This window comes from Epinephelus moara, chromosome 5 (assembly GCF_006386435.1).
Source record: "Epinephelus moara isolate mb chromosome 5, YSFRI_EMoa_1.0, whole genome shotgun sequence".
NCBI lineage: Eukaryota > Metazoa > Chordata > Actinopteri > Perciformes > Serranidae > Epinephelus > Epinephelus moara.
This window is the reverse complement of record NC_065510.1, coordinates 9,730,608-9,756,719: the sequence shown is the minus strand read 5'-3', so window position 1 is coordinate 9,756,719 and position 26,112 is coordinate 9,730,608. Positions and strand designations below refer to the sequence as shown.

The 26,112-nt window shown below is 40.9% G+C and overlaps 1 protein-coding gene across 1 annotated transcript; it reads left to right on the top strand.

The window, feature by feature from the left end:
* chrnb5a (cholinergic receptor, nicotinic, beta 5a) lies at positions 1-21,210 on the top strand. Its single transcript, XM_050045194.1, has 8 exons — positions 1-126; positions 6,787-6,932; positions 12,252-12,296; positions 12,390-12,499; positions 13,929-14,455; positions 16,687-17,177; positions 18,745-18,890; positions 20,485-21,210. The coding sequence occupies exons 1-8, from the start codon at positions 81-83 to the stop codon at positions 20,498-20,500; spliced, it is 1,527 nt and encodes a 508-aa protein (XP_049901151.1). The 5' UTR covers positions 1-80; the 3' UTR covers positions 20,501-21,210.
* Positions 21,211-26,112: the final 4,902 nt, after the last annotated feature.

The window sequence follows — 26,112 nt, the reverse complement described above, 5'->3', positions numbered from 1 at the left end:
GATTACACTCAAGGCACTTTTTTCTTTTGGAGGATCAATTAAAGAAAGTAGCGAAGTTTGTCCAGTGAAGCAGAGAGGAGATGACTATGAACACTGTTCTCCTGCTCTCCATCCTCTCTCTCACAAGTAAGTTCCTCTGTATTCTTTAAATTTTAGTATTTAGTATTGATGGGTATTTAAGTGAGGTGACATTGTAAAAGTATTGCTTTGTTAAAAGTGTTTCCTCCAGACGTGGCAGGCATTTTCTGTGCGCTTTGGCGAGAATCTCTGCTTTTATCAAGACATTAAGAGGCTGTCCAGGGTGCTGATGGACACACAAGTTAGCCATCATGCAGAAATCTTTGCAGAAAGATGAAGACACCCCCCACACCCTCTCTCTCTCTCTCTCTCTCTCTCTCTCTCTCTCTCTCACACACACACACACACACACATGCACAGGAGACTTTTAATTAGGTGTCAGTGAGCTGCAGGAGACATATCTTGAATGCAGTGTCATGTAGATAATCATGTACCATTCAGATGTGGCACTAGTTTGATTTTGACTTTTGATCCAGCTGTGCTCCATCCCAAATGCTTCTTTGCTGTCAGATGCTCATCAAATCTTTGAAATCTTCAAGCAGACAGACTAAACAAAATACTACTTTTTTGGCACGATCCACCCCTATGAATTGACTTTGTACGTACTTAGGTTACCATAATTAAAAAGGTGGCCTACTGGATGTTTCAGATATTCCAGAACTTGTTATTCCAACAAGCAGAAAGATACACAGGAGGAAGTCTGAACTGATAATAAGACCATCCAGAACTTAACCAGTCCTCATGTTCTCTATGCTTTACTTTAGCTCTACCAAAAAGACATTTTGTCATTTAATTTTCCATCAGTGTAGCAGTTTGCAAAATTCTTTTTCTTTTTAGCCTTCATTTAATTAGACTATTACTCTGACCATTTTTATCTCTCTATGAGGGTTAAATGCTAAATCCAAACCTTTCTTTACATGCCAGGCCAGCCCAGTTGCCAGATAAAATATTGGCATTGTACATTGCTGCACTAATTGCACTACATTTGCATGTTTCATACGTATCATGTCAATGTTGCTAAAATGACGTAGTGTGTGAGCTCACTTTGTCATCAGGAGGTGGAGGGGAGAGATGGTGTGACAGTCAGGCAAGATGCCTTTCAAGCTGCAGACCACTGCAAAGCACTGTCCATCACCAATAAACAACAAAACTGGTTGTGATTTATTGAGTCAGTGCTGTGTTTATAGCAGTTTTTAGGCACCAAACGTGGGTGTTTTGTAGCACCCTGCCACTGTTATTCCATGAGGGGATAGTGGCATTAAAAGCAGTTGTTTTGTTACAGAGGCATCCCTGCTTTTCTAGCGGGGAGCTAGATGGAGCTAGAGGAGATGGTGGATGCTGTGTCACCCCTATTTTAAGTCAAAACATAATCTTTTCCTAAACATAACCAAGTGGTTAGTGCTTAAACCTAACTGCACTTTAACCACAGCAATGTTGAAACATAAAGTTTCAATGTATTCACTACATAACAACGGGCAAATGTAACATATCTGTTGTGCAATGCCAACATTTTTCTAGTGATTGATCAAGCATATCATTGTGGTGAACTAAGTCACATTCTTTTACTGAAATTATGTTTAATTTATTTGTCTTCTTAACAGAAACAGGCAGATTTGAAAGTGCAAAAGGATTTCAGCATCAGCATTAAATAACCCATCATCATCACCCATCACCTCCTCTGGCTGCTAAACCTCTTAAATTTCCAGAAAGGATATCAAGACATGACCTCAGTGTCCTTAATGATAGCTGTGGCTCGGAGTTTAGCTTTGCTATGCTCTGTGTTGCATAACATAAGCAGATGTGCGCTCTTGTTGCCTTGAAAAGCATTGTGAAAATGATTTTACACAACCTGTCTCACCTACATTTGTATTCTGTGACATCTAACTTTTCATTGTTGGTGTAGAGCTTGAAATTAAGTCTGATCCTTTTATGACTAATGACAGAGACACAAACTCAGAAGACCCTGGAGTATCCCAAAAGGGAAGGACGCGGTACGTCTTTGACAACAAAGTTGAGTATGTGAATCAAAAGCAGCCACAACACTCAACTTTTGCCTCAGAGACAGAGTTTAAAAAACTGTGTGTAGTGTTCCTACTTTTAAAATACTTGTAAGTAAAAGCAGACGGGCTCTTTGAATAATTTACATAAGGCTATTTTATACTCACCGCCCAGAAAGCAATGTCTTCTGTCTTTTAGGGAGAACACTTGGATGTCTCCACCACTGTCCTAAAAGAAGAGCTTCCCTTTATTAACCTGACCTTGTTTCAGGTTTTCTTCTACAGTGTTGACTTTTGTGTCCTTTCCCCATGAAATTGTGTAAGCTTGTAGGTTCAGCTTTAGCTCTGGACTTACAACAAGACAGAAAGTAAAAAAATCAGAGCCATCAATTAAATTTCTGCTCTACAAAAACAGCTGGACTCTGACATAGATCAGGTGTGACAGGCAACACAGTCGAGCATTATTCTGCAACATCCATCAAGGCAAAGATACCCTGAAATCTAGGTTTGAATTATTTAAACGATGTAATACACCGACAAGGCACATAGCACTTTACTGTGTCTCCCACTATGTTGTTGTGAGTGTTTGTATCTCCCTGAAGGCCTGGAGACTTGACCAGACCTTGTACTATGCAACGGTGTTTGGCACCATTCCTCAGTCACAGCATCTGTGCTTTAACCAAAGCTGTCATCAAACACGGAGTTTAAAAGACACACCGGCTCAATAAACAACTTCATCAATTTTAAACATCAAAGTCTGTTTACAGGTCTTGGCAAGTTGTATTAAGCCTTTCGTCGCTCCAGCGGGAGCTGTGTGAAATCTGATAAATTGCCTCAAGTGATGTGACTTGAGTCAGCGTTGGTTGGGGCGGAAATTACAAAATTGACAGCCTAGTTGGCAGTGGATAATGTTGGCATTGTACGTTTCTGCAAACCATAAATACATTACATTTGCACCTTTCATACAATGGAGGTGGAGGGGATGGTGGATGGTGAGCTAGGTGAGACGCCTGCCAAACTGCAGACCACTGTTCAAGACCAACAAGCAAAAAATTTGCTGTGATTTATCAAGTCATTGCTGTGTTTCCAGCACCTTTTTAGGCACCAAATGTAACTGTTTCTGGGCAACCCATCGCTGTTTTTCCACTGGGAATAGTGCCAGGAAAAGTGGTTGTTTTTTAACGAGACATTCCACTGGAATTGTGCCACCTAAAACAATTATTTCAAGCCAAAACACAGTCTAACCCTTTTCCCACACCATAACTAAATGGTTTTTGTGCCGAACCTGATAACACGTTATCCATAGTGAGGTTGAAATGTTAAGCTTTAACATACCCACTATATAATAATGTGCACATGTAATGTATCCTTGGTTTGCAGAAACATACACTGCCAACAGTTTTTGGAGTTTGAACATGAGAAAAAAAATCTGGGGGTGTGGAAAGAAGTGAGCTCAGCAGACCTATGCAGCCTGCTCCTCACCTCTGCTTGAGGCTAGTGGCTTGAGGCTACTTCAGCTGCTATTAGGATGACACACTCAACCCGACTAAACTACAGGAGGTCAAGTTGCATGGCGGTTAATGTGGACGCCAGGTTTTCAGAAGGAAGAAGAATGTATGGAATACAAGAGATGATGCCTCTGGGTCTGCTGCATCGATTTTTGTCAGGAATCAGTTTAGGAAGTAGCCAAATTGAGCTTTAATGCAGCTGATAAAAAACTTTAGAACAAAGTCCAAATGAAAGCAGAACCAAAACTAAAAAGCAAATGGTAAAATATAATCTTGAGTAAAGGGATGAACACAGACAAACTGACAAGGAACAAAGGAAAACACACACAGGTATATATACACAGATACCTAATCACAAGAGCGAGACACAGCTGGCGTAGGAGGACACGGGCAAAAGCAAGGAAATGGAGATTGGCTTACAACAAGGGTGTGGCTGGGAACACTAGGGTGGAGCAAACGAGACTAATACAGAACAGGTGTGTGGGGAAGACTCTTGGAACAGGGAAGGACTAACGAGACAGGTGTGACAGAAAACAGGCGGGAAAACACACAAAGACAGGAAGTAAAACCAGACACGACACATGAGGAGAGAATCTACAAAATAAAACAGGAAACATATTAAACATCAATTAATGACATGAAGAAAGGAACACTAACAGAAAACTCCAAAACAAAGTCCATAGGATAACAGAATATAAACACACCCAGGATCATGACAGATTTTGATATTGTTTTTATTGTTTTTTTAAATGTAAGTCAGACATAAGAGTGTTGATCTTCTCATTTCATTCAATCTTTCTCATTCTCATCAGAAATAAAGCAAATAATCATATTAACCAAAATGTCGAGCTCTTCCTTTAACAATGCATTTTCCCACAGTATTTTCTGTTCAAGTTTCCTGCCTTTGTTAAAACTGTGCCCTGTGATTATTCATTTATTTCTAAGTCTCTATGAAAAACAAAGCTATTATCCCATACTCCCTGACCCCTTGTATTCTTTCTCCATACTTAACATATAATCCTGCTATAGGTACACAGTAAGTATTTTATTGATTCTCTGTATACATTAAGATAATTACAGAATAATTTGAAGGCTGTTATCTAAAGTCTAAGAAAATGCTGGCATCGTACATTTCTGGAAACCTCGGATATGTTACAGTTGCATGTGTCATACATATCATATCATGTTTCTAAAGTGATGTAGTATATAAGCTGACGTTGTCATTGTGAGGTGGAGGTGATGCATGATGGGGAGCTAGACACATGCTAAGCTGCACACCACTGCAGAGCACTGTTTAAGACCAACAAATACAAAACTGGTTGTTTTCTAACGAGTCATTTCTGGCCTCCAGTGTTGTTTTTAGCCACCAAAAGTGGGTGTTTTTTAAGTGACCCTCACTGTTTTTACTGCGGAGATAATGTCACAAAAAGTGTCTGTTTATCACGAGCCATCACTATGATTTCTGCCAGAATGGTGCCCCGAAAAGCAGCTGCTTTTTGCGGAGACATTGCTGCATTTTGAGTCAAGATTGTGCCACAAAAAGTGGGTATTTTAAGCAAAAAACAGGATCTTTTCCAATCATAACCAAGTGGTTTTTGTGCCTAAACCAAACCACTTGTCAACCACAGCGTTGTTGAAACGTAAGGTTTTAACATATCTGCTACGTAACAACGTACAAAGGTAACCTATCTGTGGTTTGCAGACTCGTACAATGCCAACATTTATTCTAGTGCAGGGGCATCCAAACTTTTGTGAATGGGGCTGGATTAGATAATGTGTATTAGCTGCTTCTCACATCATACTGGTTATCAAAAATATATGTCATACACAAATGAGACAGTCGCAACTCTTTAAGTGAATTTTTTTTTAACTTTCCATTGCTCCTGAAAGAGGTTGCCCTCACTGTCAACTTTATGCTTCTGTGCTGTGGCCTTGGCTCCTCCCTAGCAGAAAATGTCTGCTGTTAGGTAACAGTTCATTTGCTTGTTTGCCATCTGTTAGTTAGTTAGTTGTGCTCACATTAGTTCTGCCTGCGTAGTTCTTACTTGGTGCCTGTCTACAAACTGAATGATACTCCTGCCATCGTAAGGTAAAAAGAAAAAATGCAAAGTGATCTTGCTTGATTAGTGGTGGTGGGTCACATATTTAACATTTCGAAAGACAAGCCGCAAGATGTTTTAAATAGGCTCACGGGCCACAATTGGCCCCCAGGCCGGACCTTACTGTTCTAGTGATTAGGTCAAAATACAAGCCAAATACCTAAAAGAAGGTCTAACTGCTGCATTAAGGTCACTTCAAATAGAGTCGAAATGCGATTAAGGCCTCTAACCATCAGTTAGTTATGTGCAAATACACCACTCAGGTTCTTACTTGATGGCAATTCATGTATCCTCTGAAGTTAAAATAAACTGTAGACTGATGTTCCATTAAGCTGTAATAGATTCTCTTGCCTCTCGTTGCTTTTAAATGGCTGAGCACATTGGCGGTGACATGAAAACTTGAAACAGCAGGGTGCTGTTTAAAAAAAAGACCATCCATGCTCACTCAGCCTTCCCTGCATGTAATCTTACAAAAACAGACAATTCATGTGGCACAGAGGGGGCGAAGCATTCCAGATATTAAACGCTCCCTGCGCTGTTGTCAGTTTGTTTGACAATGTAGACATAATGGCTGTGGAAGCCAGGAGAGTGGGTCAAAAGCATTTTGCTTCTGACTTATTCATACGATCACTTTTACATAACCAATATTTTAGGGCTGAGGAAACACAAAGCTTCAGGGATCCTCTCGCAGGGATGGATGCATGGCTGGATTTTTGTTTGTTCTTTTTGCTCTAAAACCCTGCAGTAAAGTGTGAGACAGCGAGACGCACACCCATACACACACAGTCACATTTTAAAGAGGACACGTGATTCAGCCTAAATGCCCGTTGGTACATTTACTTCATTTACAGCCAACTTGTTTATTGTTCATCATTCATGGTGACACTGGACTGAAAACATGCTGTGACAGAGAGAAGATATCACGCTTTGAACTGCAGCCCACACACACGCATGAAATGTGGTGACATTTTTCTATGCAACGTTACAGTGACTGCACGACTTGCTTCCCCTATAGACATACTAAAAGGGAGACGCATCCTAGGGTTTAAAGCTCTTTCAAAATAAAATGTTTTCCACTTTCTCTGTGTCTTGAACGTTTTGTAGGCAGCAGGGCAGAGAATGCAGAGGAGCGGCTGGTGAACTACCTGTTGGGTCCAGAGCGCTACAACAAACTGATCCGACCAGCTGTCAATAAGAGCCAACAGGTCACCATCTCCATACAGGTGTCTCTGTCACAGCTCATCAGTGTAGTAAGTATGTTTTTATATATATAAACACACATTTGTACACATGCACAAATACAGATGTATCACAGAAGCTTTGGGGCCCTGACACTAATGCTCATTATTCTGACATTACCAGTGACCTTTTGACTGGGACAAAATGTTTATAGGCACATAACCATACCCCTTTCCAGATATTATAATGAATCTGTCCTGACATCTTGGATTCATATTTCTGTTTCTTAGATTATTTTGGGGGGCTTTTTGGCCTTTTTTTTTTGATAGGACAGTGGTAGTGTGGTAGTGTTCGATTCCGATCTGCAGCCGCTGCAGCGAGGACGTAGCCTGTCTCGTAAAGCTTCTAGTGTTTATTTTGCATCACAGCTCTCTATACACTCAGAAGAAACTTGTAACCTGTTGTAACAGCTTTACACTTTAAAAAAAATGATGTCATCATTAAAGGGATAGTTCAGATCTTTTGAAGTTGGATTGTATGAGCCACTTATCCATAGTCAGTATATGTCAGCTGGCACACCCCCAATTAGTAGAAGCAAGCTGGAGTGCATCACAGAAGCTAAGCAATACCGCTGCGGAGGGTTCAGCAACAAAAGTATTTTTAGCCAGCTGAAAAAGCCTCTCTTAAAAAATCAATGTACGTTTAAGTGTACATTATATTTAGAATATTACAGCTTCACCTTACTATCAGACAGTGACTTCTGATGGAAAAATGAAGCTGTTTTATCATTCTCTCTTAAGCCAGACTCCACTGAGAAAAACAATGACTTAAAAGTGCTGAACACATGAGCTGCTCTACAACTGCCTCAATCAGTTATTTTGTTTGTGATATTGCATGACTTTGGTGTTTAATGGTAGCGTATAGGAGAACTATGGTGGCTGACGTGGAAATGTGATTAGCCCTATCTAGAGCTAGTGTTTGGTTTGTCTGTTGTTCACTACACCCTGCGAAAGGGGGCCCACTCCGTATGATGTAAATGGTTCATTTTAAGGTAATGAAAACACAACAATTCTTATTTTCAGGTGAAAATACACATAGTTATGCCAATACGTCCACCTGAAACCTACACGCAGGACCTTTAAAAGGGTTAGTTTGGATTCACCAAAGTCACACAATAACACAAACAAACTAACTGATCGAGACAGAGGGTAGAACAGAAGCTCACTTCAGTCAGACAACTCATGTTTTAAATGTTTGTTTCAGCAGCAGAACGTAGACTTTGGCGCCTACTCTCAATATATTGTAAACTGAGTTTTTTTAGTGGGCTAAAATACTTTTTGCTGCCCCCCTCCACAGCAGTACATTGCTTAGCTTCCATGACAGACATCTACTGTATGTAACACACTGACTATGAGCTATGAAGGACCCCACACAGACCCACTTCAAAAACTCCAGATTGTCCCTTAAATCCTTTAGAGACAGCATCACTGGTATATTTATTTTATAAAGTCATACTGGGCAGGCCAAAGTCCCTCACACACATGATTTCACTTATGTAACCTGATTATTGCTCTTCTACTGTGTGGATCTGTACCAACTGTACTTTTTCTAGTTTGGTGACATCGCATGAATCCAAGCACTGCTCTGCTCAATAGGCCTTTTTCACAGAGGACATGTTTTCACAGCAGCAACGGCACACAGGTGTTACTGATAACATTAACGATGGCTCCTTTTTATTGAAGTGTCCCAGTAAGCCATGACTTTACATACAGTACATACGCAATGCATTGTAACTGCTCCAGTGCAGTCTCTTTTTACAGCTACATAAATATTACAACAGCAGTGAATAAATATTACATTATCGTATGTGTTATTATAAAAACTTTATGATAATTCAAGTTAGGTGAACCGGCAACTTTAAAGTGCCTGTGGGTGTGAATAAATCTGTGGATGGAACCCAAGTCTCTTAAATCATCCATGTTTCCCTCACTTGTGTACTTTCCTTGCATCTTAGTCCCTCCCACATGGGATGCATGAAGAGACACAAGGAATCCATGCGAGGAGAGGAAACAAGGAAATATGTTTTTAGAGAAATGATTCTTTTCCTCTAACGTGTCTTTGTTTCTGATCAGCAGAATCAGCTGGCAGTCAGCTTTAACAGCTGCAGAGACTTTTGATGGAGTTTGTGTCCGCGCACATGTGCACTGTGCTACACTAATAAAAGCACCCAGTTATCTCTGGCTGAGCAGCAGTGTTTTATCTCTGTTTAACAAACACCTGCACATGAATAACAACTTGCATTCTGTATTTATACTGTGTCCCGCTCAGAGGCACAGAATGTGTTTATATTATTTATTCATTATTTGCGTCTGTATTTTTTGATATTCTGATTGTGAATTCATTATTTAATAACACAGAATATGATTATGGTGTCTTTTCAACTCTGGAAATTATTTAGTAGGCTAAATGTTTCAGGGAAAATTGAAATTATGTAACTCATCAAACCCGACGCTCGGGACTTATCAGCCTCACATGTGACTGAATGGAAATGATGATAAATAATGTAAAAAGTGTTTCTCGCTGACAGACAGACCCTCCTAATCTCTGTCTTCAATTGTATCCATAATAGAATTTAATGGGGAAAATAATAGGTTGTGAGGAAAAAAAAGTTATAATAAAGTTGTTTGTGGTCCTTTAGTTGTTCAGGCCTACAATTAACACAGATGGTGAATTGAAAAATAAATAAAATATAAAACTTGGGAGTGATGCGCTTGAGTTTAATCTACTATCTGTCTTCACTGATGTATCAGATCAGTCCAATACCAGGGCATGTTGGCCAATAAAAGACTTCTGCGAATGCTGCTCTTATGTATCCTCACGCATGGCCCCTCAGAGCAGAAATAAGAGCTTTGAAACAGGCACACCAGGACGAAATCTGGTTCAATCAAGGAGTGAGGACATATCAAATAAGAGACATGCTCCCTGAATCTGTTTGTCTGTCTCTTTGAGCCTGTTTACACCTGGTATTAACGTGTGTTTTGATGATCCGGAACATCGCTGTTCCCACCTGTGCCTATCATGTGTCTCCAGCTGACCACTTGTGTTCAGATTTTGTTACTGCCCCGCGCACAGTTGTTACGTACATACTTTTGCTACCTGCTCTGTAGCATGCTTGCTACTCATGTGAGCCATTGTGTCAGTACATATCACTGAATTCAACGCATATCCTTCCATAGGGCAAAATGATGGATAGTCATGCAACTCATCATAAGATGGGTAAAGCCCAGTATACACAGTGCGATTTTGGTGATGAAAGATAACCAAGGTGAAAATAATGTGGAGATATATTTGGTCGTGGCTCTAAAATGGTGGTCCTACGTCCACAGTGAGTGAGATTCAAGGATGGTCGTTGTCACTGTCTTGGGATCAAAGACAGCCTGAAATAAAATTCTCAACAGTGTCAGAAATTTGGGATGACCATCTCCCAGTGTGACTGCTGTTACAAGCTACGTCCATTCTCGGAACCCATCGGCTGTATTCGGCGTCTGACTTCCGGCAGACAGCGATACAGCCTCTGGGGGCAGACCCTCGATTTTTTGGCATTCCAGTTTGATTTGGACGGAGGAGGCGAATTTCCGTTTCCGACTTCCGTTTATATATAAGTAAATATGCTGAACCACTGCGATGGATTCAGAGTTTGCAGTGATGCCAATTATTATTCCGCCTCGTTAGTTCACTGCACGGAGTGTTTAACCTGGCAACAACTGCAGCCGGCTCAGACGTGATTGGTCAATATCACGCGGACTACAAACAGCCTACACCCGGAAACCAGGGCTCTTCCGCTCTTCTTACGGAGGCAAGATCTCCAGGGTTTGCCTACAGACTCTACATTCACTGAATGTAGAGTCTGTATATAGAGACTAACCTATGTCTGCTAACCAACCAACAGAAATGCAGCATGAAACGACGCACTGCTGCTAAACCCAAACAAAGAGACAGATAGCAGCTCGCCAGGAGGCAAAACGTGCTAAAAGAAATGTGTGGGGTTCTAGCAAAGAAGAAAACCTTGATGAGTTGTGGCAGCAAAAGCCTTGCCTGTATGATGTGCCCTCCAGCTCTTATCATGATAGCGTAAAGGAGGATAAAGCATGGAAGGAAATAGCGGTGGAGTTGTAACTGCCAGATGAGCAACCTAGCAGCAGACACATCCCAGTATGTAGTGCCTATAAAGCTTAAAGTTATTAATGTGACCCTCTATGTTGTAATTCACAGATGAAGAAGTAATAACCTGTGCAGCATCCTTGCGCACTCGGTATGGGAAGTTATTGCACTGTATGCCGTAGCCTGCGATTCCATAGGCACTGTCTTTGTACAGTCTGCATACATCAAACTTGATGTCATACCCAAGTTCATTAGATCCATGTCGCACAGTGTAGCTTGCACTAAACTCACAAGACTGCTAAAATCTCACAGTCTGTAGGAGGCTTAAGTTATAGCGTGTTGGTGGGCTGTCACCAAAACAACCACCACGTCCTGCACATATGACATAGTCCTTGTTGGGGACACATCAGGACTCATTAATGAATACACTACAAAAGATATGAGGTCAAATGCGCCCCAGACCACCTCGGCAAGTAGTTTGAGTGATCGGTTCACATTGTGTCTTGGTTGTTGTTAACACTTGTGTTTAGCGCTTTCCACTTGGGATCGAATCACCCAAAATGCATATTAACACCAGGTGTAAACAGAGCCTTTGAGTTAGTCCTGTGACAGATGGGTGATCAAACCAGGATGTATGCCACTGCACACCCAATGCATGCTGGGAAAGGCTGCAGCCCTCCTGTAAACGGAATAAGCAACTAAATGGATGGATGGATAGTGTGGGATTTTTTAAAGTAATCTGTCTCTGGATTATCTATGATTTAGGAATTAATTCTATGCTATAGATATATACATGTACTCAGTCACATTACATTACTTTTTGGTGAAGCTCTGTCAAAAGTGTTTCCCAACAACTCAAAAGCCATCAAACTCACAGGCTCATTCTCTAGCCACACATTTCTGCTCTGGTTGAACACTCTGCACTCTGAAAGTCCTGCACAAAAACATACATGCAGCCCCATGTGAAGTCTAACTTTGTGACATTTTGTGAAGGTGTTGGAAGAGATGTGATTTTGCCCCAAAATGTTTGTTATTACATCCGCTCCCTAAAGGTATGCTCTGGTATTTAGGTTTGACCTTCAGTGTGTCGTGCTAAAACCACTGCCAGTAAACAGTGTGTCGGCTGCTCTGCTTGGTTTAATGAAAAAATCCACCATTTTTAACCGTAAAGTGAATTTTTATGGAAATGATACTCATTGTATAATAAGCTGACTATTGCTGTCTTGCAGAATGAGAGAGAACAGATAATGACGACCAACTTGTGGCTGTTTCAGGTACAATACAATCTTTCTAACTGCCCATTGCACATACAATGTTCAATATAGAGTACATACATATGTGGGAGTTTATAAATGCTCTATCTGCAGGAGTGGAATGACTACAGACTAAGATGGGACCCAGAGAAGTACGAAGGCATTAAGAAACTACGAATACCATCCAAACACATCTGGCTTCCTGATATAGTGCTCTACAACAAGTAAGTATGAGCATATCATCAATTTGACATTTAGATGATCTCGTTCTGCTGTTTTATTCTGAAGTCAAGTAAAAAGTTCAACTACATTTACAGCCTGCGTGTGTATGCGTGTGTGGTGGCCTCACATTAATAGATTACAGTACGTTAATAATGGAGTTACAGTGCAGCTTTCCACAGTACTGAGAGGTTTTCCAGCATTATCAGGGCATTACAAGCAGAAAATCTGCTGCTAAAATAAGCATGCTTTTCTATGGGGATTTTGTAATTAAAATGTTCTCTTTCTTCCAAGCCTGTTTTTTTGCTGAGGTGAAGGGGATTAGTATGGGCTTAATCAATGTCTGCTTTTAGGATCACTTCAGACAATCATGGGGGAGAGTTTGGGTTTGTCTGATTATCATCATTGCAGTGAACACAAAAAACAGTGGAGCCTCGAGAGTTAGCTGACTTCAAATATATCTTATTAAAGTTGGGGTAGGCAGGATTCTGGAAAAGGCAAAAAACAAACATACAAAAAAGTCAGAATTTGAAAATACATCCTCCTCCTGCCACTCTCCTCTCTCTGTTCCAAGCCCCTCCCACCAGACAACCACAGGACAAGCATGAGCATCACACAACAACCCAGTGTTTCCTACACATTGACCACTCCAAGGTCCTTCCGCTTTGCTCCCTGTTGCTGTGAACTGCTTTCCCATGAGTAGAGCTGGCAGCAGCTTGGTAGACAGACCTTTGGTTGGTGGCTGTAGTGGCTTGAATTCAGTCAGCACAAACCCCTTAGCACCAGGTGTCACGGTGGGCTGGTGACCAGCAGCAGTACTGGGTCTAACCTGTGTAATGGCAGCAACAGAAAGTTTGCAGGTCTGGCAGGGAGTCCAGGCTGTCTGTTCCCCCAGAGCTGGGTATACTGGCTGGATTCAGGTTGCTATGGCCACTGACTGTGTTCAGCACTGCTGCCCACTCTTTTCCTGGTGAGTTAGTCTGTAGCAGTGGAGAGTGAGGCGGACGACACAGGGTGATTCAAGGCTCTAGCTAATATTAGCTGCACAAAACGTGAACCTCAAGCTGCAGCTGTGGGCCTCTGGCTCCGGTTAGCAGAAGGCGAAACTATATGCAACATTTCCTCTCCATCTCTGAAACATTTTGCTTGACACATGTTTTTTTTTTTGTGTTTATATGAAATGGCTGTAATTGGTCGAAGCCAATTTAGTCATGGGCTAAATTTTCTAAAGCCTGAGGACAGGGTTAATAGGAGGTGCAGAGGTCTAGTTTTCTTTCAGGCCACTTGAATTACAATTAGCTCAAAGTTTATGGGATCTTTGCACAATGACCCAAAAAATTAAACAGCCTATTCCAGCTTTTAGTGCTGATTGTGATTATAGACTCTGGATCCATACTCTCTCTAATCTTCCATCTCACCCACCACTTCTTACAGTGCTGATGGTGTGTACGAGGTTTCCTTCTATTGCAATGCTGTGGTCTCCAACACCGGAGATATCTTCTGGCTCCCCCCAGCCATCTACAAGTCGGCCTGCGCCATTGAGGTGCAGAACTTCCCTTTCGACCAGCAGAACTGCACTCTCAAGTTCCGCTCCTGGACCTATGACCATACAGAAGTGGATCTAATCCTCACGAGCGACTTTGCCAGCCGAGATGACTTCACGCCAAGCGGAGAGTGGGACATAGTCTCGCTCCCAGCGCGCAAAAACGAGGACCCTAATGACATCACCTATCTGGATATCACCTATGATTTTGTGATTAAGAGGAAGCCGCTGTTTTACACCATTAATCTGATCATCCCGTGTGTGCTGATCACATCGCTGGCTATCCTGGTGTTCTACCTGCCGTCAGATTGCGGGGAGAAGATGACACTGTGCATCTCAGTGCTGCTGGCGCTCACTGTGTTCCTGCTGCTGATATCAAAGATAGTTCCACCCACCTCTCTCGCAGTGCCACTCATAGGTCAGTCATATTTATGTTCTGATAACATTTCAAATGATCAAATAATATCACAGATACTATTGCTGATGTTAAGAACCAAACATAATAAACATATCCTTCAGTTAGATTTTGCTCATATAAATCAGAACTTTTAATCTGTTATTATGTCTTAGATTAAAAGTTTCACAGTTGGATAGGAATTCTTCAGCTATATTTATGTTTGAAAGACACATCTTCACATAGTTCCTTGGCACTGAAAGTGTAGTTTACATTAGATCATATTTTGGGCAGTAAGCCTATTCGCTTTCTGTCAGAGAGTTAGATGGAAAGATGAAAACAACCAGCCCATTCATCTACCAACACCTCTAAAGTTCACTAACAAAGACATTATATCTAATTTGTTTAATGTAAACAACAACCAAAAACTACAAGTGCTGATTTGAATAGGGGGTTAGGTAGTAGACTATATTTTGGCGGGGTGCAGCAACTTCCTGGAGTCTTGACATTACCATGAGGTTGCAAGGCTAACAACAAAACTTCCAGGAGGCATCTTATCTGAGGTAAGAACTAATCAGGCTTTGTTAACTTCTGGTAACCTGACAAGAAGGCCAGAAAGTAGCCAAAAGGTAGTCTGGCTCAGACAAGTAGACTGTTAGATATATGCCGGTCATTGGCCACCTATTTTAGATGGTAAATAAGCATGGGAAGCATGAAACCATTTCCAAAATCCCATCTTTACATGACACTAGTCTCCCCAGACCTATCTCCAATCTACATTTTAGCACTGTGTGTAAAACAACAACCTCCAAGCTAGCAACCTACACACTAAAATGTCTCTCAACGTATCCTCATACAATGGTTCATATATCTAACCAATTAGCACCCCAGATTAGTTTATGTTAGGTTTAGGAAAAGAAACATGATTGGGCGTCACCACGTTACGTAAACCTTCTTATCGTGAAGTTACACACTTACAGTAACATAAGGTTACGTAGGTTAGACTTAAGAAAAAAAATGTCATAACAACGTACCCTAAAATAACTAAAATTCTGCCTGGTTTCACTCAGGACATGAAGTCCTGTGTTTGTTTGACCCATTCACCACCCCAATCTGTGTCCCTACACAGACTTTTGCTCTCTATACTACTTTCTTCATTATTACTGTCAGTGCGTCAGCCTTTCCCCTTACATGGCTTATACACAAATTCTGATGCATTACTTTTCATAGGTATATATACAAAAAGTGCATAAAAATAGGCTGCTTTTTTCAATCTTTTATGTGACATTTTCGTTTGCAGGGATTTAACCATTTTAATGCCAGGGCTCACCTCCCCGTATGCAATTGTTCCACCAAAACAAGTTCCCTCCCGACACTATTTTGCAAGAGCCCCATCGCTGCATCCAGGCTTAGTGCCACCCAAGATGATTGTAACTAGTTTGAATAATAACTTTGAATGAATAAATAATAAATACTAACAACCAAGAGCGCTTTCCCCCTTGTGAATGTGAAACAAGTGCTTTATAAATTTCAAGTTAAAATGTACAACCAGGTGAACGAAAACATAGAAAATGCCTGCCCGGGTCATTACAGTTAAATCCTTGTGTTGCATGTGCAAAAAGTGTGAGTACAACTGTAAAATATAAACCATGATAATACATAAATAGTGTCAGTATTTACTGTACCTGTACAGAGAGCCAGGCCTTTATCTGAAAAGGGCTTATATTAGAGACAGACCTTCATTACTAATTTTCCCTGATTTGTAAGTATATTTTATCATAAATCTCAATTGCTCCCATTTTATTTTGCTATTGATGTTATTTGCTGTTGCATTAAAAAATCCAAGGGGCATAATCCCTTCCTTTCCCGGTAGACTTTTAGTGTAAACCATGCAGGGACCTTTATTGACAGTAACTTCACAGCGATCAAAAGAACAGTAAACTAGAAACCCTTTGGAATAACTCAGTAAATGAAAACAGTATTTCCGCTCAAATTGGAACCTCAGAGCAGCAAATTGGTGAGCTCGACATGATTTTGTTGGTGGGCTGATGGAATAAGTGATGTGCAAACATCCTGAAAAAAGTGAGGCGTATGGGACCTTGATTCATGTGTCCGTGTTGGACATGCTGCTAGCATTATTTAAGACTTAGCCATAAGAATAATGAGAAACAAATGACTGACTGAGAGCAGTGTGATTAAAGGCAGCAGCAATATTTATTTGTTTATGGTGGCATCTTGTCTTTTCTCTCTCAAAGGTAAATACTTGATGTTTACCATGGTGCTTGTCACTTTCTCCATTGTGACCACTGTCTGTGTACTCAACGTGCATCACCGCTCCCCATCCACCCACCACATGCCCGACTGGGTCAAACGTCTCTTCTTGGTCCGCCTCCCTAACTTCCTCCTCATGAGGCGTCCAGGCTCTTCCAATGTCCGCGATAAACTCCGCAGGAAATATGCCAACCGCAGCACTGTCGGGAAAAACAATTTCCAAAGCAGCACAGACAAGAGGCAATACTCCAACATCCGACTTGGTGGGATCCGAACAGACGCAGACTCTTTCTACGTGAATGAGGACTTGGCACACAAGTTTTGCTGGAAGGTGGACGACATCCCAGATGGGGGTGGTGGGTTTTCAGACTTCCGGAGGCGTTTGGCTGTTCAGTGGGATGCAGATGTGGAGGAGGCAGTGGATGGTGTGAGATACATTGCTGAACACATGAAGACAGAAGATGACGATGAAGGGGTGAGGAGATAAAAACTGTGCTTAGAAGAATACACAATAACTTTAGAATTTTTGTTTATACCATCTATAGACAGTAAAAGAAAGGAAAGATAATATATTATTGAAAAGAATAAGGGAGGAGAAGACCTATGAGAGCAGATTATGAAGATGAGTGATTAAAAAGATGCAACAGGGGGGAATAAGGAGATTTGTTCAAGAAATAAGGACATTATCAGGACCAAACGGGACACACTGTGTTTAAAACAATTCAGTGATTATATTTGTCCTCCTGTGACATTATTCCAACCTGTCTGTCGTCTGTCTTTTTCTTAAAATATCAGATAACCTCAGAAAACCCTGCCCACACTCCCATACAAACACAAACCCTAACCCCAGATTTGTGGCTTTGGGCTCGTAAACTTCCCCCAAACTCCCACACTTAATAAATATTACAAACAAGGTTTGCAGCTGTAACTGCTCATGGCAAATTTCATTAAGATGCCTCTCTGTATCACCGGCTAGTGCAGTTAAAATTATACCCTGATATGCATTTGGTGTCCTAGAAGTTTCACAGACACCACAGAAGTTAATAACACACTGCTTACTAAGCTAAAAGAGTTAGCTCCATGAGTTGGTTATGGTTGGAAAAGTTTAGAATATGGCTCTAAATACCCACTTTTTATGGCACTGTCTCTGCTGAAAAGAACTGCCATGGGTCTCCCCAAAACACCCATGTTGGGGGGCTAAAAAGGCAGAGGAGACACAGCGATGGGTCTCTAAAAAGAAACTGTTTTTTTTGTTTGTTGGTCTTGAACAATGGTCTCCAGCTTGGCAGGTGTCATGCCTAGGTGTCATGCAGTCCACCATCCCATTTGCCACTTTTAGTGGTTAAAAAGCCACTGGAAATGCAGGAGTGACTTGCTAAAACTCACCTACAGTAGGTGTCATGCCATACACCATCCCCTCCTACTGATGACAAAGTCGGCTCATACACTACATCACTTTAGAATTGTTGATATGATACGTATCATATCATATTTTTGTGGTTTGCGCAAATGCAAACATTTTCACAATGCAAACATTTTCTTCTGACCACATGGTATGCACATAGCACCTGCCAATCTCATCTTCTGAACTGCACGGTCATGGGTGATAAAGTAGGAAGGCAGGTGAAAGGGTCCTTCTTGACATTGTCTCCAAACAATAGTGGACATAATCCATAGTATGGGCTTGGGATCTTGCGATTAGTGCTCTCTTCTACACTGCAGCAACAATAGAAAGTAATGACAACTAGATGATGACACAAGCATATCCTGCATGGAACAACATTACTAATGTGAAAACTGCACTCAGTTTTCACATTAGGAAATGGAGAGGGGGGACAAGCTTCCTCAATCACATTACAAATCAATCATAGCTAATATGAGAACACCCTTGAACACCCCTCAGTGAGCTCATGTTCTCCTGAGTCAAACAGTTAAAACATGATGCTGCAGGTCTGTTCGTACACACACAACCTTTATAGTCATGATTTGATCACTCTTAATTAACAAGCCGTAGTAATCTAACCTTGTTGGTTTGGTTCCAGATCATAGAGGACTGGAAGTACGTAGCCATGGTGATAGACCGTCTGTTCCTGTGGATCTTCATCCTGGTGTGTGTGGTGGGAACTCTGGGGCTCTTCATGCAACCGCTGTTTCAAAGCTACAATACACCCACCGCTGATGATACAGAGTGAGTCACATACACACTCATTAAAGCACTCGTTAAAATACATCACAACACACCTTTTTAGACTGTCATTTGTTGACTTGACCCCATTCTTCTGCACAAAGATGCTCTGCATTATTATTTTATTTGTTTTAACTGGTAACATGCCAATTTACTTTGTATTTAATCAGTTTTATTAGTACTATGCCATATTTTTTTCTGTTCTGCTTTTGTCGCTGTTCAGCCTATCACTGTGGGGCATGGTAATAAAACAACGGTTCTGGTTTAGATAATCAAATTTGTATGAACTGGGTATTTGTTAAGAAAACTGATTTTCGATTCTACTCATTTCTCCCTGAATTTAAAGTCTTGACCTGCTACACTTTACTACTTTGCCAGTTACAGATAGTTTTTACAATAAAACCAAAGTACTGCTGAAATTGTCTAACTGAACAAAATGTAATGGTGTGAGTGGTTTTCCATTCAACAAGAACAACCCTCAGTGTGACATGTTGAGGGCCTGATGTTCACCCACAGTAAGTACCTGCTGCCCACATCGCTACACGTCTGTCATCAGCTCGTGGTGGACACTTCTTTTGACAAATTTAAAACTGATCTACTGATGAAAAAAACAACAACCCAAAAAACACTGCAAAATGTCTGTATCAAGTAAATCTGTTTTTATGTACCGTAGATTTAGCAGTCTCTTACATCTGTCCACAGCTGCTTCACAATAAAAGCCTTGCTAGTTAGTTGAAAGCTTTAGGGCCCTGACACACCAAGCCAACGGTCGGCTGTTGGTCAGTGTCAGGTCTTCGGTGATTGTCTGTTGTCTGTTGTTTTTGCAGTGTGTCCCCCACTGATGCACGCTAGTCGGCCCTTATTGGCTTTTTTGCGGCCAATCCAGCATGTTGAATTGGCGTTGGAGGTGGTTGAAGCCAACAGTGAATGAAATCAGTCTTATTGGCAGTTCAGCACAGTGCACATAAACAACTAAAGTCAAGAGGCAGTGATAACAAACTTATTGTATTAGGTAAGATTATTTTTTTGTCATTGGGCTTCCCTTTTTGAACGATGAATACAGACTACCGCCACCTGCTGGTGTGGAAAATTATTATTCCTCTCACACAGGCACAGAATGTACGTGCTAGCTGGCCCTTGGCTGTAGTCATTGCGGTGTGTTCAAGTGCAACTTTTTGGCCGGGACACAGGCAACGTGAAGTGTCCCGTGAACAGTCGGCCTTTGTCGCCACTAGTTCTTTGATGTCAGTTTGGTGTGTCTCGGCCTTTAATTGTAAAGCTGTAAGATATATCTTACTAAACTGGATCTAATCTGCGTCAGAGTGTTTTAAACCATTTAGATTGCTGGTGACTTGGAACACATACAGTAAATGATTGTTTATGGCAGCCTGAATCTGATGGAAAAACAGCTGAGTATTGCTTTGACAGTTGCAGGAGTTGATAGGAAGCAGAATCAGTATGCAAAATCCGAATTGATAAAGCCAGTGCTAACATCTTAAAATATTCTCTTCATTTCAAACAAACTGGAGGATTATTGCAGAATATGGTACGTATACATTTATAATTATATCAACTTTATGTGTTTCTCTTTTCACAGGTATGGAGATTTCTAGGATTTCTGTGACATGAAATAGGAAACAGCCAACTAATCGTCACTCATAAACACTATAACTGTGAAGCTGCACCAGGTCCGGATCTGATCTGTCTTTGCTGGCTCGGTGAGATACATAACCAGCCTAATCAGTGCAGCCAGCTTCATCGTTGTGTTTGCAACTGTGGACCTCAAACAAACAGAAAAATACTGGGACAATTTTTTTTTTTTACTGCATGGCCTCTATCTGTAACGGACTATGCCTCCATCTAACTTCGCCATCAGCACAGACGTGGCGGTCTTGATATAGTTTTGATAACTCAAAATGTGTCCAACAAGAAGACTGTCCTGGAGCCAAGATGCCCGTGCAGTGCACAACATACAAGACAGTTTTAAGCTGTTTTTTCCAGTGTAAAGATAAACCACAAACCACAAGACTGAAAACAAAACTGTTAATTTGTTGTCTTTGTTTTGAGCTGGCTGTGCTGCTGATGGAACAGTTGGAGCTCTTTACAGACTCAATGTGCAATAGAGGCACAAAGGTTCATTACACATAATGACTCCTACAAGGCCATGAGGTCTGCTTGCCTCGGCAGCACTATTGACGTGCAAAATAAGACATAAAAGACATTATATCAATTGTTCATGTTGGCACAGTACAATGGACCATAATTTCTCCTTTCTTGAACCAAGCTTTATTGTAACAATGCAAGGACAATCTGTCCTATCCACCCTTTCTCTTCATAAAAATATTAATGCATCTACTCTCTCGCTCTGTCCTCTTCATGTTCTGTTTCAGAGCTTTGTGCCTCATCTCCACCATCCACCTCCTGAGCAGTGTTGTAATTGTTATTGCATTGTCTTATTTTGAAGAATGTGCATCTCCGCCTCCTTTCTCTTTCTGTCTTTCTCTCACATTTTGTTTTTCTCATACTTTCTTTTTATGTGTCACATCACATCACTTGTAGCACTACCAGGTTACATACAATATTAACCAGAAATATGACACTGACTGTGATCTAATACATGTTGAATAAAAAGCTCTGTATTTTATGTGCCTGTCCGATGCTGTTCCCTCTGTTACATGTTCCCCAGTTTCTTTCTCACATCTTGTCTCTTTACTTAAAGGACCATACTAGTGGATTTGCACAGTCAGATCAGTAAACCCTGTGTGCTTACACCAATTACATGACTGACAACCATTTCCAGTTGATGCAAGTGGCGCTGTAATTTTTTAATGCTTCCAGGGGCCCATTGGTTTAAATTTAGTATATTATCCAAATCAATTCGCAAAGACTTGAATCTTGCTCAGCAGAGCCAATGCACCACAATGAAACAGACATCTGCACTAGTTTTCAATAAATTAAATCATATTTCTGCTATGGAGCACGATTTGTTTTTTGAGTTTGAAATGAAAACACTTATGCCAAATATCCAAAAGTTTAGATATGGCTGCATGCTTTGGAAAAATACTGGCTCTAACGGACGGTTTAAGTCGACAGTCACACTTGGTTTAAACATGAAAACCCACTGGTATGGTCCTTTAAGTTGGTCTGAGTCAAGGTTACAGTCATGAATATTTAGAGTTGCACTTTATTATAGTAATGTTGATAAATCACTGTTATTGCCCTTCTGTCTGATTAAAGTTCCACATATGTTTCTTTATTACCATGAACATGGCAGCTGCAGTTTATTTTGACTCAGTCATACATACACCGTCCTGCTGACGCAAATCTTCACTGGTGCATTAAATGTGTATCAGTCCACGGCTGAAAATAGTCTCCAAAAAGTCCACTTTAATTTCTCTTTGGGTAGCATGCAAAAGCCTTCAGCTGTTTAAGAAAAGTACTTGGCTGTTTTAGAAAATGAAACTGTATATTCATGAGCTGTTTTTAGATATTTAGAACTCTGGTACAAACAAATAGGCTTGGATGCGAGGTTACATACACAGGGGAAATCAGAGAGTGTAAGATGAACTAATGCATCAACAGCTATCATATTTCTATATGATTTGTTGACAATAAAAAAGAAATACGTCAGTCTTATCCTTTTACTAGTGAACAATATGTGCAACATTTAAACTATCAATGATTCACCAACATAATGAGCAACTTTGTCACAAACCGAGAATAACATACGACCGCAAGGACGATGGTGACATGAATCTGTCCAGACTCATGTAGCCATGACAGTTGACAATGCTTTGAATATGGATGTTGCTGCAAAGAAGCTATATTCTAAAATGTGAATGCGTTGCACACATCTTCAACCCGGCAGCACAGAAGATCCATAAAATCATCAGTTTCAAGGCTGACGCTCAAGTTTAGGGTCACCAATTCTGTATCCGACCAAGTGTCAATGCCATACCATTGTTCCGACAGCCCATAATCTTACACCCCATTAGCCAAATAATGGACCGAAAGCCCATTTTTCCAACAGCTTGTTATCCCAAAACCAAAGACCCACTGTTCTCAGTTACCTTCAGCTGGGTTTCAGCTACCCTGCTGCGTTTGAGCCACTGATTCTGGGACTTGTTACTGACCCTTTGCGTCGTTTGAGGCACCAATCCGGGGTGTTTTCCTTGACCCATCCCTGATTTTTCAGTAATTTTGGTGCCACAAAACGTGGGTGTTTTAAGCCAACACAGGATCTTCTCCAAACCATAATCAAGCAGTTTTTGTGCCTAAACCTAACCACACATTTACCACAGCATTATTGACAAATGTAACGTATCCATGGTTAACAGAAACATAACGCTACGATGCGAACCACATGCAGACTTTGAGGCAATGGGTGTTTGTTTTTGGGATGAAGGGCTTTTTCCGAAAAATGGGCTTTCAGTCCAATAGAACATTTTTTGAATAAACAGGGCTTGAAAATTTGAGCCCTTGGAGGAATGGGGTGTCCCAAAAATGTCCTTCTGTTCCTAAGTTATGACATTTAAATATGACCAGAGCAGTGTTTTTGCAGAGCATCACTGTGAAGCTGACCTTTGACCTTTTGCATACAAAATGTCATCACTTTATCATTTTAACCTATTAGACATTTGTGTGGAAATTTGTTATAATTAGCATATTAAAAAGGCTTAAAACGTGTTTTGTGAGATCACAGTGACCTTTGACCAACAAATCTAATCAGTTCATCCTTCAGTCCAAGTGGATGTTTGTGCCAAATTTTAGGAAATCATCTCAAAGCTTTGAAATAGTGTGTTCATGGCCATAGCTGTTGCCATTGTGCCAATAGAAAAAAAATTGAAAATAAAATTTATAATGACTCAAAAAAATAGACTTAATGTCAAACGCCTCTATCTACAATCTCAAATTGTATATTTTGCAGTTTCGTTTTTAAGTGCATTTTAAAAGGTGATATGCAGCCCTAGTGAACATAGGTCTGAGCATCATATTACCAGCTCAGAATCTTTTAGACCCTGTCCTCATGTTGATCCCAAAGGCGAGTTTATGTACTAAATAGAATACAATTCAGCGTCTGGCCAGATTTACTCTGAGCTGAACACTGACAGCAGGGGTTCTGTACTTGAGGGTAAATATAGTTGTGCCACTCTCTCACTAAGAGAGAGGAGCGGAGACACTATTAGCTGCTGTCTTGCTGTCTTGACCAGGACTCTCTGGAAGAAGAGATCTTGTATCTCGATGGGACCTACCTGGCTAAATAAAGGATAAAATAAAAATAGTGGAAGAGAAATAATTTTATTGCTTTTATGGATGGGATAAGTGACATTGTTAAAAGACTCTGACAGGACGGGATGAAAGAAGGTGTTCAGCACTCAGGAGGGGGCAGATGGGGGTTGACAGAAAGTGGTATAATTATTTTTATACTTTTCAAACGTTGGTATAATGTCACTTAGTGTCATTTGTGATGTGTTTTATCTGGATGACCTCAAATACATTTTGAACCTTTCCCAAACTTGTTTTCATCGTGTGATGATCAAACAGCCTCAGCAGACAAGCAGTTGTGTGTTTTGTGTGTGTGAGGTCTTGTGAATGTATGTGTAAGTGTTGGTCTGAAATACATATTCAGACAGCATGCATTTGTCCTGTTTGATTATTGTTCCTCTGTATTATTGGTGGGACAACACACACACACATACACACACACTTGAAATAAAACCCCTTTTAAGCCCTCGTTCTGGTCAGTGGATCTATCTGAAGTGGAAAAAGGTTGAATCCACATGCAGGGTCACATTGTGTTAATGGACATTCTGGTTATTGTGTGTCTCTCTGTGTGTACGAGAAAGCCTTCTTCAATCTGACAGAGGAGGAAATGTGCTCGACAGCACTAATGCGCTTTTGTTCCATTGGAGGCACGTGTGTGTGTGTGTGTGTGTGTGTGTTAGTGTGTGTCTGCATGCTGGAGAGTGCATGTGCCCAAATTTGCGAACTCCATCTGCCCGCAAAAAGGTAATATCAGGTGAGAATAACATCACCTTCCAACTGTCAGCAGCCTCTAAAGACAGAGCACGGCACTGATACTTTTTATGTACTACTACTGAATGAACACGCACACACACATAATAGACTATGATAAGATTTAACAGGCTCAAATTCTTTATCTCAGCAAAAGTGAAGCACTGATTCCTGAAGTCAGCACGTCAGCAAAAATACTGGGAGCCTCTGCGGTGGTGGACAGCTATCGACAAAACGCATATTTACTGTGCTCTCTCTGGTGTGTGTGTGTATGTGTGTGTGTGTGTGTCTGTGTGTGATATTTACCAGGTGCCCCGACCCATCAATACAAGGTTGGCTGGAGCATAAAGGTGACAGATGTGACGTTGGTGTGTCTGGGTGAAAGGCAGATGAGACCAAGCAGGCCAGCTCACATATAGTATTAGTCTGTGTATGTCCTGTTGTTCTGTGCAGCTTAGCAAATTCATCAGACACATATTACCAAGGGGCTGTAAATGGGGGGCCTTTGGATTTGCATAAAAAAGCAATACGACATAAAAAGGTGACAAAACACATATTATGTTACACTTTGAATATGCAAGTAAATCTGTCACTACATATTTCATAAGAAAATGTGTTAAAATTGCATGTGTAACTCAGAACACTGTTGCCTGCTGTTTGACTGTCATTCTGTGTTGCTGTGAGTCTGTAAACAGTAAGAATTTATGAATGCCTTTAAAACTTAGACATAAAGAAACAATGCACCCCATATACAATGCAAACAATTATTTACTTATTATTTGTAAAATATGGTGACGCACTACAACAGTCAGGAGTACTTGTAACCTTACTCCAGGGTGTACCATATTTGCAGTTTCAGAGATATTTGGAAAGCTTGTGGAATGGCTCATCCGGAGTCTGTATGATATAATGGATGTAGCAGCTGTGACGCCACCCATTGGTTTGTGGACTACTGCTTTGAGGCCATGGATGTATAAAGAGACCTGGACACAGTGTTGGAGGCAGGACTCTGTTCATTTCTATGAGAGTTGCTCAGTGGTGCATGAAGCTAAAATTATCGGGATGATCGGCACTGCTACCACATCATTGTACCCATAGAGCAGGCACACTTGGGACTTCCAACAGCTGAGACAGCTACTTCTGGTTAAGCGCGAATTGGAATAAAATTATTTAATTGTGTTGCTGTCTAAACTTTCTAAATGTTATTGGA

Coding starts and splice junctions, on each gene's coding strand:
- chrnb5a (XM_050045194.1), top strand. CDS start 81: ATGACTATGAACACTGTTCTCCTGCTCTCCATCCTCTCTCTCACAA. Junction 127..6,786: donor CTCCATCCTCTCTCTCACAA/GTAAGTTCCTCT, acceptor AACGTTTTGTAG/GCAGCAGGGCAGAGAATGCA. Junction 14,456..16,686: donor TCTCGCAGTGCCACTCATAG/GTCAGTCATATT, acceptor TCTCTCTCAAAG/GTAAATACTTGATGTTTACC.